Consider the following 19,710-nt stretch of genomic DNA (forward strand, 5'->3'; position numbering starts at 1 on the left):
TCCCTCCAATCTGATATTCAATCTTTCATCACCTAATCTTTTTGTTATCCTCATAACCTTACTCTTTCCTGTATTCACCTTTAATTTTCTTCTTTTGCACACCCTACCAAATTCATCCACCAATCTCTGCAACTTCTCTTCAGAATCTCCCAAGAGCACAGTGTCATCAGCAAAGAGCAGCTGTGACAACTCCCACTTTGTGTGTGATTCTTTGTCTTTTAACTCCACGCCTCTTGCCAAGACCCTCGCATTTACTTCTCTTACAACCCCATCTATAAATATATTAAACAACCACGGTGACATCACACATCCTTGTCTAAGGCCTACCTTTACTGGGAAAAAATTTCCTTCTTTCCTACATACTCTAACTTGAGCCTCACTATCCTCGTAAAAACTCTTCACTGCTTTCAGTAACCTACCTCCTACACCATACACTTGCAACATCTGCCACATTGCCCCCCTATCCACCCTGTCATATGCCTTTTCCAAATCCATAAACCACTGTTATTATTAATCAGTATACAGACCACTGCCATTCTGTAAAAAAACAAACAAACTGACATTGTGGTAAGGTTTATTGAACTACACAGGGTGTGCCTTAATTGATATACAAATGCTATACCACCTATTTATACAGTAAATAATAAATAGCCTTTGATATGAAAAAAGGACATTGACAAATATTTGGTATCTAATTTCTAAGAGATTTCAATTTATTCAATATATACATATTCATATATTTTTTAAAATATCCTTTATTTTACAAAAAACACATTGAAATACAGTGGACCCCCGCTTAACGATCACCTCCAAATGCGACCAATTATGTAAGTGTATTTATGTAAGTGCGTTTGTACGTGTATGTTTGGGGGTCTGAAATGGACTAATCTACTTCACAATATTCCTTATGGGAAAAAATTCAGTCAGTACTGGCACCTGAACATACTACTGGAATGAAAAAAGTTTGTTAACCAGGGGTCCACTGTATTTGAATCTTTGATACAATGCAGATTAAAAAGAGTGATGTTCATTTGTAGGTTACAGTACAGAACAATACATAATCACAAAATTTTGTAGAAAAAAGTTAATATACTCTCACTGCTTATATAAATTTCACATATATAAAGAGGCAAGGACACAATTTTGTAAAACTGGAATTTAAATGGGACATATATGGATACTAGACACCTCAACATCAAATAATTACTGTACTCCACGTAACCTAGGCACTTAAATATACTGTACACTAATTCAATGAGAATCTTACAATCTCAACAAAGTACTATACTGGATCCCAAAAATTTTTATGTTACTTATTTAATTTTGTGCTTTCTTGGGACATAAGGTTACCAAAGAGCTTTAAAAGTTAATCTCTTCCATTTATCAAAATAAATAGCAAACTCAGTATGCTTAATATGCAATAACTGTCTTCTGTATTAATACTCAAAACAAAAATTTGCAAAAAATGAAAAGAAACTGATCCCTTGCTTTAAATTTTTAATCATCCACCATTTATATACGTACTGAATAACAATAAAGATGTTCAATTTATTTTCAAGTGAAAACTAGGAAACTAGCACAAGCTAGTGCATGAATTTTGTATATTAACATACTGTACATGCAAATCATTATTTTTAGTTTTCAATAAACAAAACAATCACAGCATGAAAGTTTCTGATGTTGCTGTTATGGCATTATAGATGTGTGTGTTGCTAATGGGAACATACTGGCCAGTAATTATCTTTATAATTTCATGGGCTGCACACCCACCAATATATGCAGCAACTGAGTGCACCTCTGCTGCTCCGTACCGACACATCTCGTGGATAAAATCGTCCTTGACAATGGGACCACAGCCCCAGTCTGCTAATAACCTATTCACACAAACCTGAGAAAAGAAGATTACTCACTGTTCCATAAACATAAATATGACAAAATACTTGACACTGATTTTATATATTTATTTCAATTATTTTGAAACTTTGACAATTTTCTTCTTCTTATTCTTTTTAGTAATCTTTACAGGAAAAGGGGTTACTAGCCCATTGTTCCCGGCATTTTAGTTGACTTTTACAACACGCATGGCTTACGGAGGAAAGATTCTTATTCCACTTCCCCATGGATATAAAAGGAAAATTAATAAGACCAAGAACTATTAAGATAAAATCAAAGAAAACTCAGATGAGTGTGTATAAATAAATGTGTACATGTATGTGTAGTGTGACCTAAGTGTAAGTAGAAGTAGCAAGACATGCCTGTAATCTTGCATATTTATGAGACAGACAAAAGACATCAGCAATCCTACCATCATGTAAAACAATCACAGGCTTCGTTTTACACTCACTTGGCAGGACGGTAGTACCTCCCTGGGTGGTTGCTGTCTACCAACCTACTACCTATGGGGAATCAAATTCAAAATGGGAATTGACACAGTTACTTTTTGCTGATGATACTGTGCTTATGGGAGATTCTAAAGAAAAATTGCAAAGGTTAGTGGATGAGTTTGGGAATGTGTGTAAAGGTAGAAAGTTGAAAGTGAACATAGAAAAGAGTAAGGTGATGAGGGTGTCAAATGATTTAGATAAAGAAAAATTGGATATCAAATTGGGGAGGAGGAGTATGGAAGAAGTGAATGTTTTCAGATACTTGGGAGTTGACGTGTCGGCGGATGGATTTATGAAGGATGAGGTTAATCATAGAATTGATGAGGGAAAAAAGGTGAGTGGTGCGTTGAGGTATATGTGGAGTCAAAAAACGTTATCTATGGAGGCAAAGAAGGGAATGTATGAAAGTATAGTAGTACCAACACTCTTATATGGGTGTGAAGCTTGGGTGGTAAATGCAGCAGCGAGGAGACGGTTGGAGGCAGTGGAGATGTCCTGTTTAAGGGCAATGTGTGGTGTAAATATTATGCAGAAAATTCGGAGTGTGGAAATTAGGAGAAGGTGTGGAGTTAATAAAAGTATTAGTCAGAGGGCAGAAGAGGGGTTGTTGAGGTGGTTTGGTCATTTGGAGAGAATGGATCAAAGTAGAATGACATGGAAAGCATATAAATCTATAGGGGAAGGAAGGAGGGGTAGGGGTCGTCCTCGAAAGGGTTGGAGAGAGGGGGTAAAGGAGGTTTTGTGGGTAAGGGGCTTGGACTTCCAGCAAGCGTGCGTGAGCGTGTTAGATAGGAGTGAATGGAGACGAATGGTACTTGGGACCTGACGATCTGTTGGAGTGTGAGCAGGGTAATATTTAGTGAAGGGATTCAGGGAAACCGGTTATTTTCATATAGTCGGACTTGAGTCCTGGAAATGAGAAGTACAATGCCTGCACTTTAAAGGAGGGGTTTGGGATATTGGCAGTTTGGAGGAATATGTTGTGTATCTTTATATGTGTATGCTTCTAGACTGTTGTATTCTGAGCACCTCTGCAAAAACAGTGATAATGTGCGAGTGTGGTGAAAGTGTTGAATGATGATGAAAGTATTTTCTTTTTGGGGATTTTCTTTCTTTTTTGGGTCACCCTGCCTCGGTGGGAGACGGCCGACTTGTTGAAAAAAAAAAAAAAAAAAAAAATTTTGAAACTTCTTTGGATTTTGCTTAATTTATTTTTAATATCCTCCAATCAAAAACTGTGGTCTCTAAACGCTTGAAAATTCAGACAGCTGAACCTCAGTATCTCAATTAATAAGTATACTGCATTTTTAATCATACCTACTCACTTTCTCCAAATGCCCCACATAGTATAAAGTATTCATAGTTATACATGTGTTGCAATAGTGTAGTGTAAATCCTTGCCAAAATTATAAAGTACATCTTTAACTGACCTTTAATCGTACAATGTCAGTTTCCACCTGATCCTGAAAAAAGCCAGGATAAGCTCGAAACTCAGAGTGAAACTGATCAACAGCTCTGAGCATCACATACCACACCAGCTCACTCTCAGGGTTTTCCAAGTGTGCACCTAAGGCAAAAATTACTTTTACCGTCAAATTTCTACTTGGAGTAACCTATAAATGAATGTACCAAGAAATATTAGTTTAAACATTATGTAACTAAATACGGTATGCAACATATAAACAATAATTTAAGTCTCCTTTTGAATAAATTTATTGGTACACTATAATTATTCAATCACCAATACCCATTATCAAATACAAGAAATCTGTTACATCATATTCTTATAAGGAATTTTAGTTTTGTTTACTCCTCTGTATAAAAACCAGTTTGTTCTATCACTTACTCAATTTAGTTTCAAAGATAAAGGATAAATAATTAGCATTAAAAAGTTATGTTAATTTTGGGAAATTCACATTAACGGAATTAACGTACTAACCTATTTCACCAAGGTTGATGCTACCCTTGTATTCTTCAGTGATAGACTTGCCCTTAACAACTCTCAAGGCATGCGAATTCTTGCAAAAAGTTCTGACATCATTGTCTAATGATGGCACAATTTTTCTGGGACCCAACTGCTGACTAAGTTCCTGCACTCTTCTCAATACCCAGTCAGCATCTTGCGCTGCTTGTTCACGATACCTGTAAGAAGAATAAAAAATAAAGTTTTTTTTTTTTTTTTTTCAACAAGTCGGCCGTCTCCCACCGAGGCAGGGTGACCCAAAAAAAGAAAGAAAATCCCCAAAAAGAAAATACTTTCATCATCATTCAACACTTTCACCACACTCGCACATTATCACTGTTTTTGCAGAGGTGCTCAGAATACAACAGTCTAGAAGCATACACACATAAAGATACACAACATATCCCTCCAAACTGCCAATATCCCAAACCCCTCCTTTAAAGTGCAGGCATTGTCCCTAAATTAAGACTTGGAATAGGACTATTTCAGTTAGTACCTTAAGAACACACCTTAAGTCTTGCAAGACACTTTGTGTGTGGCGTCTAGAAATGACAAAGTGAAAATGGATAAGATTATAGATTTGTCTCTAATAAACAGAATCAATCACTTGAAAATGGATAAGATTATAGATTTGTCTCTAATAAACAGAATCAATCACTAACTCAAAGAAAATATGAACACTTTGAAATTATGCATTCCTCATAAATTTCTACCACCTTGTTAAAGACATAAGTTCCTTATTTTAGCACTGATTTTATTATCAAATAAAAATATAGTTATAGGCATCTTACAAAAAGAATTTTCAAGTACATGCCCTCTAGAACTTAACCCTTGTAGCTCTAGTATGTTGTTTATATAAAAAGATGAGAATACAATGTTTATAACTAGACATGCAAGGATCAAACTATGGAAATTTAAAACTGATTATGAATAAAGTGAAATTTAGAGACAATGTGGACTGGTCTAATGTGCTTATGATCAAAAACTAAAATTTGGGCACTAAGAGAATTGCTGGGAAAGGAAATTATGGATGCTACATTGATTAACACTTAAAAGGTCATCTGGGCATTCAAATGTAGGAAAATATAAAAAAATATATGGAAAATGGAATTTAGGTGCCAATTGCCAATCATTTCCAAAATACATCAGTAAAAGATTGATACACATCCGTATACTGTGTAATATAGTACTGAATATACCCTAGTTATTTTTTATATCTGCAGCTTCCAAACACAGCATAAAGTTTAATACCTGATACAGTACATCTAATAGACAATATAATATTAGGTATTTGACCATATGCCTAATTTACAGGGGTAACAAAGAAATTTTTTTTTTTTTTTTCAACAAGTCGGCCATCTCCCACCGAGGCAGGGTGACCCAAAAAAGAAAGAAAATCCCCGAAAAGAAAATACTTTCATCATCATTCAACACTTTCACCACACTCACACATTATCACTGTTTTTGCAGAGGTGCTCAGAATACAACAGTTTAGAAGCATATACATATAAAGATACACAACATATCCCTCCAAACTGCCAATATCCCAAACCCCTCCTTTAAAGTGCAGGCATTGTACTTCCCATTTCCAGGACTCAAGTCCGACTATATGAAAATAACCGGTTTCCCTGAATCCCTTCACTAAATAATACCCTGCTCACACTCCAACAGATCGTCAGGTCCCAAGTACCATTTGTCTCCATTCACTCCTATCTAACACTCACGCATGCTTGCTGGAAGTCCAAGCCCCTCGCCCACAAAACCTCCTTTACCCCCTCTTTCCAACCCTTTCGAGGACAACCCCTACCCCGCCTTCCTTCCCCTATAGATTTATATGCTTTCCATGTCATTCTACTTTGATCCATTCTCTCTATTATAAAGTTGAAATGAAACTATTGTTTAGATTGTACTACTATTTTGTATTTCTTCTTTCTTTCTTTCTTTCTTTCTTTCAATGCACCAGCTGCATCCCACCAAAGCAGGGTGACCCAAAAAGAAGCATATAAGTTTCTCTTTTTAACTTTAGTAATGTATACAGAAAGGGTTACTAGTCACTTGCTCCCAGCATTTTAGTCGCTTCTTACAACACGCATGGCTTACGGAGGAAGTATTTTGTATTCAAGGTATAAAAAGTTATGCGGTAGCACTGTTTAGACAAGGAAAATATTGGCAATTTTTCTTTTTTGAATGATTTAATAAGAGATACCAGAGCACCCTTTAAGCAAGCCCTTCGAATACTTTTTTGGCGATTAAGATGCTTGCAACAGAAAAATGCACACACAAAAGACATGAAAGATTAAGCATTTATGTCATCAATTGCCTAAATGGATGGGAACTGCATATTTTGAATAACTGCCATGATGGTATTGTATCTATGAATAAATATTGCTTACAAATTCTGAATTTTTATGTATTTCTCAGAATCTGCTGTCATATCGGGTATGGTTCCTCTAACTGGTAAAGCTCCACGTCCTTCTGAAGTAACAAACTCATGAAGAGCTCTAGCCATAATCCAGAAAGGCTTAGTTGTAGGGCTAGGAGTGATGGAAGCTGCCTTATTCAAGATGGATTGTACTCCAGATGGTATGGAAGTAGGTAATAAAGAAGTGTTTACAGCCTTTACTGCTTCTTCAAAATTTTCTTCAGGCTCATTATTTTCTTTTTCTCTCATACCTAGAATCAGAAAAACAAAATATATAAACAATTAAACATGTCCTTAACTTACAAAAAGTTAAATACAAATCTGTCATTAAACTAAAGCTTCCAATTAAGTAGAGTACTCTATATAATTACATGAAATACAGAGCCAGTCTAAAAATTTTTATAAAATGTACAAAACAATATTTTCAAACAACTGATAATCCTTCCTGCTAAAATAGTCCATGACATGCATAAACCTAAAATTATGATTACCCTAAATAGGACTATAATAAAATTAATCTGTTAACTTTAGGTGGATTAACTAATTACTATAACCTCTTGTCAATTTACAGTACTTTTCAATGGAGGTAGATGACAGCTTATCTCTAAACATTTTGTGACCAGGAACATTAGTAAGGTATTATCATTAAACTGAAAACACCTATAAATACCAGGTTTAGGCCTGAAAATTTGTGTACATACCTTGTTCCCTCTGGGAATAATAAACATGAAGCCATCACTAAAGGGGTCACAGTGAGAAAGTAGAAAGAAGGAAACGAAGATTTTTAACACACTGGTTGTCTCCCAATGAGGTAGGGTGGGCCCCCCCCCCCAAAAAAAAAAAAAAAAAACTTTCACCATCATTTGCTCTATCAGTCTTGCCAGAGGTGCACCCATAAGTAGCACCTTGGGAAGAGGAGGTAATCAAGTTTGATCCAGGGAAGGAAATGGCAGTTTCAATTCCTTGAATCAAGAGCCCTTCACTAGCATTACAGCACCACCCTTGAAGGAAAAATTATAAGATTTACAATTGGATGAAATAGAACAGAAAAACATTATTTACTGTTAAGTCCACAAAGTGAGTAAAAATGGAGAAAGCCATCAAATAGTACTGCAGAATGTATAACCAAAGAAATAAGAAGTCAATTTGGAAGGAAAAATCCCTTAGCATCTCACACATAAGTGCTTTGTCAGGCTGTTAAGATCAACTCATTTACAACTGGAATAAATGCCATTTTTCCAAGGACAAAATAGAGTAGCTAATTTCTGCATGCCAGTCAAAAGCAAGAGCACTACAGTGCCATCAAAACAGCCAGAGTATAGTGAGAAAAATTTAAGCAAAGGCAAGAAACCTCTTTAAAAACTGCTCAGGTTTAGTATTTTCTTTGTATAGGAAGTTGAAAATGAGCATAGATAAGAGTAAGGTGGTGAGGATATCAAAGGAGTTAGGTAAGGAAAAACTGGATATCAGATTGGATGGTGGGAGTATGGAAGAAATGAATGTCTTCAAATATTTGGGAATGGATGTGTTGGCAGATGGATATATGAAGAACGAGGTAAACCATAGAACTAATGAAGGGGAAAGGTGGGCGGTGCACTGAGGTATCTTTGGAGACAAAGAACATTATCCATGGATGCAAAGAAGGGAATGTATGAGAATATAGTGGTACCAACACTCTTATATGAGTGTGAAGCATGGGATGTGAATGTTGCAGAGGAGGAGGAGGCTGAAGGCAGTGGAGATGCTGTCTACGGGCATTGTGGCATAAATATTATGCAGAGAATTCATAGTGTGGAAATTAGGGAAAGGTGTAGTTACTAAAAGTATTAGTACGAGGGCTGAGGAGGGGTTGTTGAGGTGCTTTGGCCATTTAGAGGGTGGAGCAAAACAGGATGACTTGGAGGGTGTATAACTCTGTAGTGAAGAGAAGGTGGGGTAGGGGTCATCCTAGGAAAGGATGGTGGGAGGGGGTAAAGGAGGTTTTGTGTGCTGGGGGCTTGGACATACAGCAGGCATGTGTGAGCGTGTTAGACAGGAGTGGAGATTAAAGACTTTGGAACTTGACAAGCTGGAGTGCGAACAGGATAATATTTTGTGAAGGGATTCAGGGAAACTGGTTAGCCGGATTTGAGCCTTGGAGGGGGGGGAAGTACAGTGCCTGCACTCTAAAAGGAGGGGTTTGGGATATTTACTGTTTAGAATGACATCTCAACTGTCATACCTGCACGCTTCTGGCAAGCCAGTGATAATGTGAATGATGGTGAAAGTGTCTTTTTTGGGTCACCCTCCCTTGGTGGGAGACAGCAACCACCCAGGGAGGTACTACCATCCTGCCAAGTGAGTGTGAAATGAAAGCCTGTAATTGTTTTACATGATGGTAGGATTGCTGGTATCTTTTGTCTGTCTCATAAATATGCAAGATTACAGGTACGTCTTGCTACTTCTACTTACACTTAGGTCACACTACACATACATGTACATGTTTATTTATACACACTCATCTGAGTTTTCTTTGATTTTATCTTAATAGTTCTTGGTCTTATTACTTTTCCTTTTATATTCATGGGGAAATGGAATAAGAATCTTTCCTCCGTAAGCCATGCGTGTTGTAAAAGTCAACTAAAATGCCGGGAACAATGGGCTAGTAACCCCCTTTCCTGTAATAATTACTAAAAAGAATAAGAAGAAGAAAACTGTCAAAGTGGGAAGTCTGAATGTGCATGGATGTTGTGCAAATGATAAGAATGAGATGATTGTGAATGTTATGAATGAGAAGAAGCTAGATGTCCTGGCTTTAAGTGAAACAAAGCTGAAGGGGATGGGAGAGTTTCAGTTGAGAGGAATAAATGGGATTAGGTCAGGGGTTTCAAATAGATTTACGAAATCGTAATGACACGATTGCAAACAAACCATACCACGGGCGGGATTTGAACCCGCAGTCAGAGAGTCTCAAAACTCCAGTGGCTAACGCGACGGTCTGGAGTTTTGAGACTCTCTGACCACAGGTTCAAATCCTGCCCGTGGTATGGTTTCAAATAGAGTTTGAGCTAAAGAAGGAGTAGCAATAATGTTGAAGGATAAGTTATGGCAGGAAAAGAGGGACTATAAATGTATTAATTCAAGGATTATGTGGAGTAAAATAAAGGTTGGATGTGAAAAGTGGGTTACAGTAAGCATATATGCACCTGGAGAAGAGAGAAGTGTAGAGGAGAGAGAGAGATTTTGGGAAATGTTGAGTGAATGCATGGGGAGTTTTGAACCAAGTGTGAGAGTACAAATATATATATTTTTTTAGGTAGTAGGTTGGTAGACAGCAACCGCCCAGGGAGGTACTACCGTCCTGCCAAGAGAGTGTAAAACGAAAGCCTGTAATTGTTTTACATGATGGTAGGATTGCTGGTGTCCACTGTTCTGTCTCATGAACATGCAAGGTTTCAGGTACGTCTTGTTACTTCTACTTACACTTAGGTCACTCTACACATACATGTACAAGCATATATATACACACACACCTCTCTGGGTTTTCTTCTATTTTCTTACTAGTTCTTGTTCTTGTTTATTTCCTCTTATCTCCATGGGGAAGTGGAACAGAATTCTTCCTCCGTAAGCCATGCGTGTTGTAAGAGGCGGCTAAAATGCCGGGAACAAGGGGCTAGTAACCCCTCTCCTGTATGTATTACTAAATGTAAAAGGAGAAACTTTTGTTTTTCTTTTTGGGCCACCCTGCCTCGGTGGGATACGGTTGGTGTGTTGAAAGAAAAGAAAAGGAGAAACTTTCGTTTTTCCTTTTGGGCCACCCCGCATCGGTAGGATATGGCCGGTGTGTTGAAAGAAAGAAAGATATATATTTTGTTTTTTTTAACAAGTCAGCCGTCTCCCACCGAGGCAGGGTGACCCAAAAAGAAAGAAAATCCCCCAAAAGAAAATACTTTCATCATCATTCAACACTTTCACCTCACTCACACATAATCACTGTTTTTGCAGAGGTGCTCAGAATACAACAGTTTAGAAGCATATACGTATAAAGATACACAACATATCCCTCCAAACTGCCAATATCCCAAACCCCTCCTTTAAAGTGCAGGCATTGTACTTCCCATTTCCAGGACTCGAAGTCCAGCTATATAAAAATAACAGGTTTCCTTGAATCCCTTCACTAAATATTACCCTGCTCACACTCCAACAGCTTGTCAGGTCCCAAATACCATTTGTCTCCATTCACTAACTTCAAGTATGAAATGTAGATTTAAAATATGGATAGGAAGTATTAAAACAAACTTGAAAATATAAAATGAACATCCCATAGTTATACCTGTTTTACAAAGCTCAATAAATGCTTTTCTTTCTTTATAATTCTTGGGTGGTGCTCCATGCTGCTGATTCCAGAGCTGCAAATACTTATAAAGAATTACAACGTATGGTACATGAGAATGTTCTTTGTTGTCCATGGATTCAAGGTCAAGACTATCCATATACTTTTGCAATGCAGAAAAGGGTCTGTCCAACCGAAGGTCAGGCATCTCACTTTCAGGATGGCTTTCAACTACTGCATGTTCTTCAATCTGCAAAGCATTTTTGAAATAAGAGAAAATGTGTACAAGTGTCCTCTTGGTAACCAGAATTTTTCAACAAAAGTACAGTTCCTACATTTTTCCAATTAACATTAAATCATATGAACAGAATATCACTACCAATACGTTATTTCCAACAGAATAAGCGAGATGAATTTCTTATTTGCATCTTCATTGAATAATTTCTAGAATACCATTAATATAATTTAATGTGATGAAACAATGTTTATTAAGATTAGAAATGATTAAGCAAAAATTCTCCCCACTAGGGTATTTCTCATCATTACTGTTAGCATGTTTTCATAAATTATGTATAGTAGTTCAGTAGTTTATTTTTTGTTCACCGTGTTTTGTAGTTTCTATACAAATCTTTAATGATTACCAAAGGCTCCACTGAAATATATCATAAAAAAAATGCAATAGCCCAGCCAGTTCTTTCTTACCTATCACAGAATCATAATGAAGCCAAGCTGTCGGAAAGCAACACAGCTCTGGGCAGTTTATCTATTCTACAATAACATTCTAAAGTTTCACGAGTCTTGCCTATATTACAAAAAGTCACTGTTTGCCATGTTCCATTTGTCTGTCTACTGGGTTTCTTAAAATTAAATCTCAAACATTTTCCAGATTAGATAGCTTATTTCTTCTGCACATTCTTTTAAGACCTAGGGTGTTATTTTGTCTAGTCCTATTAATCTGTTTCTGTCAGTGCAAACTAGTACTATAGGTTCTTTACTTATTCTTTAGTTAACATTATCTCAGTACAAGTTGAAAATGAACACAGAAAATGGCAAGGATTGGAAGAATATGGAGGAAGCAAGTGTACCATATTTAGAAATGTGAGTGTAACATTTGCACTCAGCAAATGGATCTACAAATTTAAACATTTAGTGCAAGTTTTTATGACTAGCAACTACAAACAGTGAAAGCTATCACATTAAAAACATTAGCCTTAGAGTTTTAAATAAAAGTATGAGTTTTGAAATATGTACAAAGAAGATAATCTTGGAAAAGAACCAAATGATGGTTGTTAATATGACAGTAGTATTCTTTTTAATATCAGCATGCCAACCACACTTTCACGTTCCTTATATCTGCTGAAAAGGAAGCAGCCAGTTTCACCAATGTATTTAATTATTATTTTTAAGGGAGAGTGCTAAACCTACTGGGTTCATACAGTGCCTAGGGAATGAGAAGAAACCAATTTTAATCCAAAAGGGAACATCACTCAATTTCTTGAATCAAGAGCCCTTCAAGACAAACAGACAGGGAGAGAGATGATAGATGTGTTTTTGTCTTCTTTGGATTACCCTGCTGTGGTGATAAATTTCTAATGTGAATAAAAAATAGAAATATAGTAGACCCTCGAATTTCACCATCCCTTTTCTGTATGTAAAACTGTAGTTCTTCTCTATAAAATGTATTTTTTGTTAATATTTCCCATAAGAAATAATGTAAATCCAATTAATCCAGACACCCAAAAATATTAACAAAAAATACATTTTATAGAGTGAGCATTGGGGTTCTGATGGTACTCACCTCCAGCCTTCATCATTTTAATAAAAAAATAATAATTAAGGAGCAATGTGGCAGATGTTGCAAGTATATGGAATAGGTAGTAAGTTACCAAATGCTGTAAAGAGTTTTTATGAGGATAGTGAGGCTCAGGTTAGGGTGTGTAGAAGAGAGAGATACTACTACTTGGTAAAAGTAGGTCTTAGACAGGGATGTGTAATGTCACCATGGTTGTTTAATATATTTATAGATGGGGGTGTAAAAGAAGTAAATGCTATGGTGCTGAGGAGAGGGGTGGGATTAAATTATGGGGAATCAAATACAAAATGGGAATTGACACAGTTACTTTTTGCTGATGATACTGTGCTTATGGGAGATTCTAAAGAAAAGTTACAAGGGTTAGTGGACAAGTTTGGGAGTGTGTGTAAAGGTAGAAAGTTGAAAGTGAACATAGAAAAGAGTAAGGTGATGAGGTTATCAAATGATTTAGATAACAGAAAAATTGGATATCAAATTGGAGAGGAGGGGTATGGGAGTTGACATGTCAGCAGATGGATTTATGAAGGATGAGGTTAACCATAGAATTGATGAAGGAAAAAAGGCGAGTGGTTCATTGAGGTATATGTGGAGACAAAAAACATTATTTACGGAGGCAAAGAAGAGAATGTATGAAAGTATAGTGGTACCAACACTCTTATACGGGTGTGACGCTTGGGTTGTAAATGCTGCAGCGAGGAGGCGGTTGGAGGCGGTGGAGATGTCCTGTCTAAGGGCAATATCTTTCTTTCTTTCAACACACCGGCCGTATCCCACCGAGGCGGGGTGGCCTAAAAGAAAAAACAAAAGTTTCTCCTTTTACATTTAGTAATATATACAGGAGAAGAGGTTACTAGCCCCTTGCTCCCGGCATTTTAGTCGCCTCTTACAACACGCATGGCTTACAGAGGAAGAATTCTGTTCCACTTCCCCATGGAGATAAGAGGAAATAAACAAGAATAAGAATTAAAGAAAATAGAAGAAAACCCAGAGGGGTGTGTATATATATGCTTGTACATGTATGTGTAGTGTGACCTAAGTGTATGTAGAAGTAGCAAGACGTACCTGAAATCTTGCATGTTCATGAGACAGAAAAAAGGACACCAGCAATCCTACCATCATGTAAAACAATTACAGGCTTTTGTTTTACACTCACTTGGCAGGATGGTAGTACCTCCCTGGGCGGTTGCTGTCTACCAACCTACTACCAGTAAAGGGCAATATGTGGTATAAATATTATGCAAAGAATTAGGAGTGTGGAAATTAGAAGGTGTGGAGTTAATAAAAGTATTAGTCAGAGGGCTGAAGAGGGGTTGTTGAGGTGGTTTGGTCATTTAGAAAGAATGGATCAAAGTAGAATGACATGGAGAGCGTATATATCTGTAGGGGAAGGAAGGTGGGGTAGGGGTTGTCCTCGAAAAGTTTGGAGGGGGTAAAGGAGGTTTTGTAGGCGAGGGGCTTGGACTTCCAGCAAGCATGCGTGAGCGTGTTAGATAGGAGTGAATGAAGATGAATGGTATTTGGGACCTGAGGAGCTGTTGAAGTGTGAGCAGGGTAATATTTAGTGAAGGGATTCAGGGAAACCGGTTATTTTTGTATGGCCGGACTTGAGTACTGGAAACGGGAAGTACAATGCCTGCACTTTAAAGGAGGGGTTTGGGATATTGGCAGTTTAGAGGGATATGTTGTATATCTTTATACGTATAGTAGAAAAAAAAAACATTTTATAGAGAATAACTATAGTTTTTCATACAGAAAAGGGATGATGAAATTCGAGGGTCCAGTGTATTTGATGATCAAGATAGTATTAATTAAAATTAAAAAAGGAAAAAAGTGGCCAAGAAAAGGGGTAAGCCATAAAAACTTAATAAATTGAATTTTTACCAAAACTTTTTACACTCGCCTGCACTCTTATGTAGCCTATCATGCCATAGCTGCGAACTACCACCAATGGAACATGTGCTTCCCACAGAATTTTGGAGAGCATCAACAAAGTACTGCAGTAGTGGAGAAAATGAAGTTTAGTATTATTTAAGTGAAATAATCTTCTCACACAATATATTAATTAATTATTTGAATTTCTTCATTTATTTTTATGCAGCGTAAATGTTAGTACAGCCTCTCCTCACTTAGCAATGAACTCGTTTACGGATGACTCGGACATACAACAGGCTCTCTGACCAGTATACATACCTAAATAATGTATATTAGAGCTAATTTCCTCTATTCTGTTTATTATAATATACAGTACACTACTGTAAAAAACATTTAAAATATACTAAAAATGTTATAAATGGTCCAAAGATGACATTAGAACAATATCGCAGGTAAACCCACTACCATTATAGTATGCTCCTTGTTTAGCGACGAATTTGTTTACTGACGTGGTTTTAGGAACAGAACTCCATCGTTAAGTGAGGAGAGGCTGTATATATTACATGACTACTACTGTAAAATGAATATATGGAGTGAAAAATACATACATGTATTGATGAATACAATACTTGTTAGTGAATAATCCATACCATTCTGGTAAACAAGTGACAACAACACAAGTGAATGGAGTGAAGAAATCTGGTTGGTTGTCTAGAATCTCCTGGAGAGGTTGTTCCACAAATGTTCCATGAACATCTTGATTTAGCTCAAGAAGAAGGCGGAGTGCTACTTCTCCTCGTGGTCTTCCAATGCTGTCACTATCCACAAAAAAGCTGCCCAATGAAAGACAATTCTTTACCATTCTATATTTACCTAAACGTTTTTTGCTGTAACTTAAATATGAATTAATTTAAATCACAAAACTGATAATAATTAATTTGCAAAAATATTAATGGGGATTTGCCCAGCCAATCCCATATTGTATTGACGATAATTATTACTACACTCATGGAGGGACAGTAAGTCCACAGAGGTTATAACAGTGCCTGAGGAAATGTAATTACTCAGGTTCAATCCAAGGAAAGGAAAGCTAGGTACAATTCCTTGACTCAAGAGCTCTTCACTAGCATCAAGAAACCTACCTTGGCAGAACATTGGCAGTTAAAAAAAAAATATTGAGTTTCCCAACTTACTTGTTGCCGACATCAGTTGGTGTAACCTTTGCATCATCAACAATGGTGACAGCTCCTACTCCTGGCAGAACCAATGATTTTAATAATTCTGTTCCTGCTGCACTGGCATTAATTAGACAAACATGGCCACATTCTAATGATGACTGTCCATGATCTCCCCATAATCTGGAAATGAAATATTATTTCAAAATCAAGAAAATAATTATTTAATGTTAATGGCATGCTGCACCTGCATCTTATAATCAATATATCATATTAGTGTGTAGTAAATAACATTAGAATATAAATAATACCTTAATATGCAGATGTCTTAAACAGGTGAAGAATTATACCAAAATTATTATTATAATCAAAAAGAAGTGCTAAACCACAAGGGATAATTATACCAAAAGATAGTTTGAAATGATCAAGGTTGAGAAATAAAACATGTGTAAAACCTGACTAACTTAATGAAAATGAACAAATTCACTTCCATTTCTTTTTTCCAACAGAGGTTGCACAGGTTACAAAAAAATAAGTGGAATGAACTACAAGCTTCTTGGAAACCCACCACCTTAGCAGGGAAAGGCTTTTCATACTTATTATGCACAGCATCTTGAAAAAAAAAATGTACAAAGAATGGTTTATAGTCAATACAGGAAATGTGATACTGTATAGAAAGCCCCTGGTTATGCAGAGAATTTTTGGACAGATGTGGGTACTTGGTACCCTGGTAATGCATATGAAATCACTAACGTGTAAGAATACTTAGGCACAGGTACACAGAAGTACAATTATCATAGTATAAATTACCTACGATAATAACAAAAAAGTCAGTGACTTATTTCCATTGGTGACCTTGTTATTTCCATCTAGGATAATCCAACAAGAGTCCGAGTGTGACTTATTTACACCGAGGACCTTTATTTCCATTCTGGTCCAAGAGTTTATTCAGTTGTATTATTATTATTATAATCAAAAAGAAGCGCTAAGCCACAAGGACTATACAGTATTCAGTTGTAGTTAACAGTGAAATAAAACACGGATTTTTTTCTTTTTGCCAAATAAAACCACACTATTATCCTGCAACATGACCTACACAAACACAATGACTAGTGGCAGGAGCTACAGAAATACAACCGATAATATTATTATTATAATCAAAAAGAAGCGCTAAGCCACAAGGGCTATACAGCACAACCGATAATAGGTAGCGGGAGCTACAGAAACAAGAACACTTTTAAGTGTCATGAGCAGCAGCTGAACATCAATGTAAACAAACCCTCACAAACACGGGCCAGAACTGCCTTATTCAATTCTAAAATAAGATCAATGATTTACAGTCACGAGCTAAGGTGTTGAGGGACACCATGAGACCCAGAGTTGGGGTAATTCACCTCAACTGGCGGTCGTATCTCTTAGATTTGTCACTCTGTTCACAGGACGGAGTGCCGGAGGACTCCATGTTTGAACAGCAGACTGTCCCAGGCAGATGAGCCTCGCTACGCGCACTGTTCTCTTACTCATACTCTGTAATATAACCACAGAGGGGAGTTGAATCATAGTTTTAGGCCTTTTGTGAAAATTTGTGTGGACTGCCTCCAAGTGAGTTGCCTACCCTGGCAAACTCTGTTGACACCGAGCTCTGAGGTGGGTACCTCAGCCTCACAAGTGGCTTATAGGACAGATTTTCACAAATGATTGATGTTGCAAGAAACTCGCCTGCATGCACGTATAAAGGACTAACTTACTTGGTGTTGCAGCATATATCCTGATCTTCAACTTCCCTAAGCTTAGCCTTAGCCCCTCTGGACTTTCCCTCAGAAACCACGTGCAACCAGGAGCCTTAATTCCTGCAATATTCAGTCGTTATTAGTGACCTGCCTGCACCTCAGAAATTCCTATATCCAAGAGGGTATGTATCCCCTAGTATAACTATGCAGACACGGACACTAGCTTCCAGACTGCCTTGAGACACTGGTACTTACTGGGCATGCTCTGCCAGCTGCAACACAGGCCCACAGATAAAACTCACTCACAATCTCCCCAGACACTGGCCAGAAATCTACGAGATAAAGTGGAGGTCTTGTCTTACTGTATGGGCCTGACGGAGGAGGTCATCTACGGTACATCGAGGTGCCTCTACCAGATTTCCCCAGGTCTCAAATGTGAAGACACGTGGGGGCGCCGTCTGCTGATCACGGCACGTCTTGTCCAGTTGGTGTCTGTCTTAAGAAGGACGCTATTGTGTCTTTGAGACCCGTGCCTTGTCATTCAAGCTAGGTCTGCCAGTTCTCCCTAGCTAACTTAACCTAGTGTTTGCCTACATTATCGGCCTATCACTACCTATGTTAAGGTCTTAGGTCTACATTATTATTATCTACAGTTGCCTTAGTAAACCTAATATTAATATACTAACAGTAAAACCACCTACTCCTTCCCTGACAAGTAAATCTATAAATTAAATAAATGCCTACCAACAATCCACGCCAACTAGAGAATGCTTTGTTTTGGGTGGGGTATAAGGGCCACCCAGCTCAGCCGTCCCATTACGGCTATGCTGGGACCCCTTCACACATCGTATCTGTCCTGTGGAACTTTAGGGACCAAATAAATTTCCACACCTTTCGTGTTGCGATCAACACATCATCAGGAGCTTGCAATGTTGCAGAAATAGAGCAGGAAATTCAGGATGATTTGTCCAGGGGAACGGCTCTCTCTTGGAGACAGCCTTTCTCCTGGAATGTGCCGAATAGGTAAAACTGGTAAGCTTATTCAGGTATACACAAATAGTTACATAGAGTATTATAAATAGCAGCAAATGTGTAGAGCGCCTAGGATAACCCAAAAAAGTCAAAGTGACTTATTTCCATTGGGGTCCTCTTTGTGGAAAATACTGTATATATTTTCCAGAAATTCAGTATTTATATGTAAATAGATGGCCATACTGTATTTAATAATATTTATGTCATAGAAAACGGAAAGTCTGCATCTGCGCAGACGAGACTCGCCATCTTGGTTTTGAATTTTGTACAAACGTTGGTGTAAAGGGAAGAATTTTTCGTGCTCTAGAGGTTAAAATTGTGTTGACACCTCTCAAATAGGAGGCGAAATTGGTGGATGTGCATTCCTGCATAACTTGAGATATCAGACGACTGGACAAGACAGCTCCAGGAACTTCAGATAAGCTCTCTAGATTTGTGTGTAATTCTGGCCAGCATTATTTTCATAGATTTAGTTAGTGAGGTTTTCTGAGTATGATACACATTAATCTCCAGTCAAATTGGTGAGTGATATTAAGATATATTTTCCTTCTGTTATGTAATTGTGTATATATATAACCATTTATTATTTTTAATATACAGTCCACAAATTTATATATTTACCAGTATTCCTGGTGTATGTATATTTCATTTAATTAATAGGTCCAGAGCAACTTGTGGTTATGACAGTGGTAGGTATCGAAGGGGGACATTTTTTGCTACCTAGGTGTCCCAAATTCCTACTTGTCTATGTAACATTGATAAATAATAATTATCTTTGTTATCATTTACTGTTATGTACATAATTAGTTACATTCAGATAAATGCAATTTTCCACATTTAATTTGCCCGTTGTTTAACCTCTAGAGCACGAAAATTTCTACCCATTACACCAACGTTCTAATACAAATTCACAACCAAGATGGCGAGTCTCGTCTGTGCAGACGCAGGCTTTCCGTTTTCTATGACAAATATTATTAAATACAGTATGGCCATCTATTTACATATAA

The 19,710-nt window shown here is 37.2% G+C and overlaps 1 protein-coding gene across 1 annotated transcript; it reads right to left on the reverse strand.

Annotated features, from left to right (window-relative positions):
• Window positions 1–1,453: 1,453 nt before the first annotated feature.
• Window positions 1,454–17,444, reverse strand: APP-BP1 (Nedd8-activating enzyme E1 regulatory subunit APP-BP1). The gene is made up of 9 exons (XM_053777539.2): window positions 17,336–17,444; window positions 15,960–16,124; window positions 15,417–15,599; window positions 14,795–14,888; window positions 11,082–11,331; window positions 6,741–7,020; window positions 4,324–4,526; window positions 3,815–3,951; window positions 1,454–1,888 (listed from the first exon to the last, which is right to left on the reverse strand). The coding sequence occupies exons 1-9, from the start codon at window positions 17,401–17,403 to the stop codon at window positions 1,658–1,660; spliced, it is 1,611 nt and encodes a 536-aa protein (XP_053633514.1). The 5' UTR covers window positions 17,404–17,444; the 3' UTR covers window positions 1,454–1,657.
• Window positions 17,445–19,710: the final 2,266 nt, after the last annotated feature.

The sequence above is a fragment of the Cherax quadricarinatus genome, chromosome 18, assembly GCF_038502225.1.
Source record: "Cherax quadricarinatus isolate ZL_2023a chromosome 18, ASM3850222v1, whole genome shotgun sequence".
In the NCBI taxonomy this organism is placed as follows: domain Eukaryota; kingdom Metazoa; phylum Arthropoda; class Malacostraca; order Decapoda; family Parastacidae; genus Cherax; species Cherax quadricarinatus.

Bases quoted from the DNA above. Each gene is read 5' to 3' on its own strand.
- APP-BP1 (XM_053777539.2), bottom strand. From the start codon at position 17,403: ATGGAGTCCTCCGGCACTCCGTCCTGTGAACAGAGTGACAAATCTAAG. The intron at 11,332-14,794 runs GCGAGTGTAAAA...AATGCTTTGCAG, and splicing joins TAGGCTACATAAGAGTGCAG to ATTGAAGAACATGCAGTAGT. The intron at 3,952-4,323 runs GTTAGTACGTTA...TTTTTGCCTTAG, and splicing joins CATCAACCTTGGTGAAATAG to GTGCACACTTGGAAAACCCT.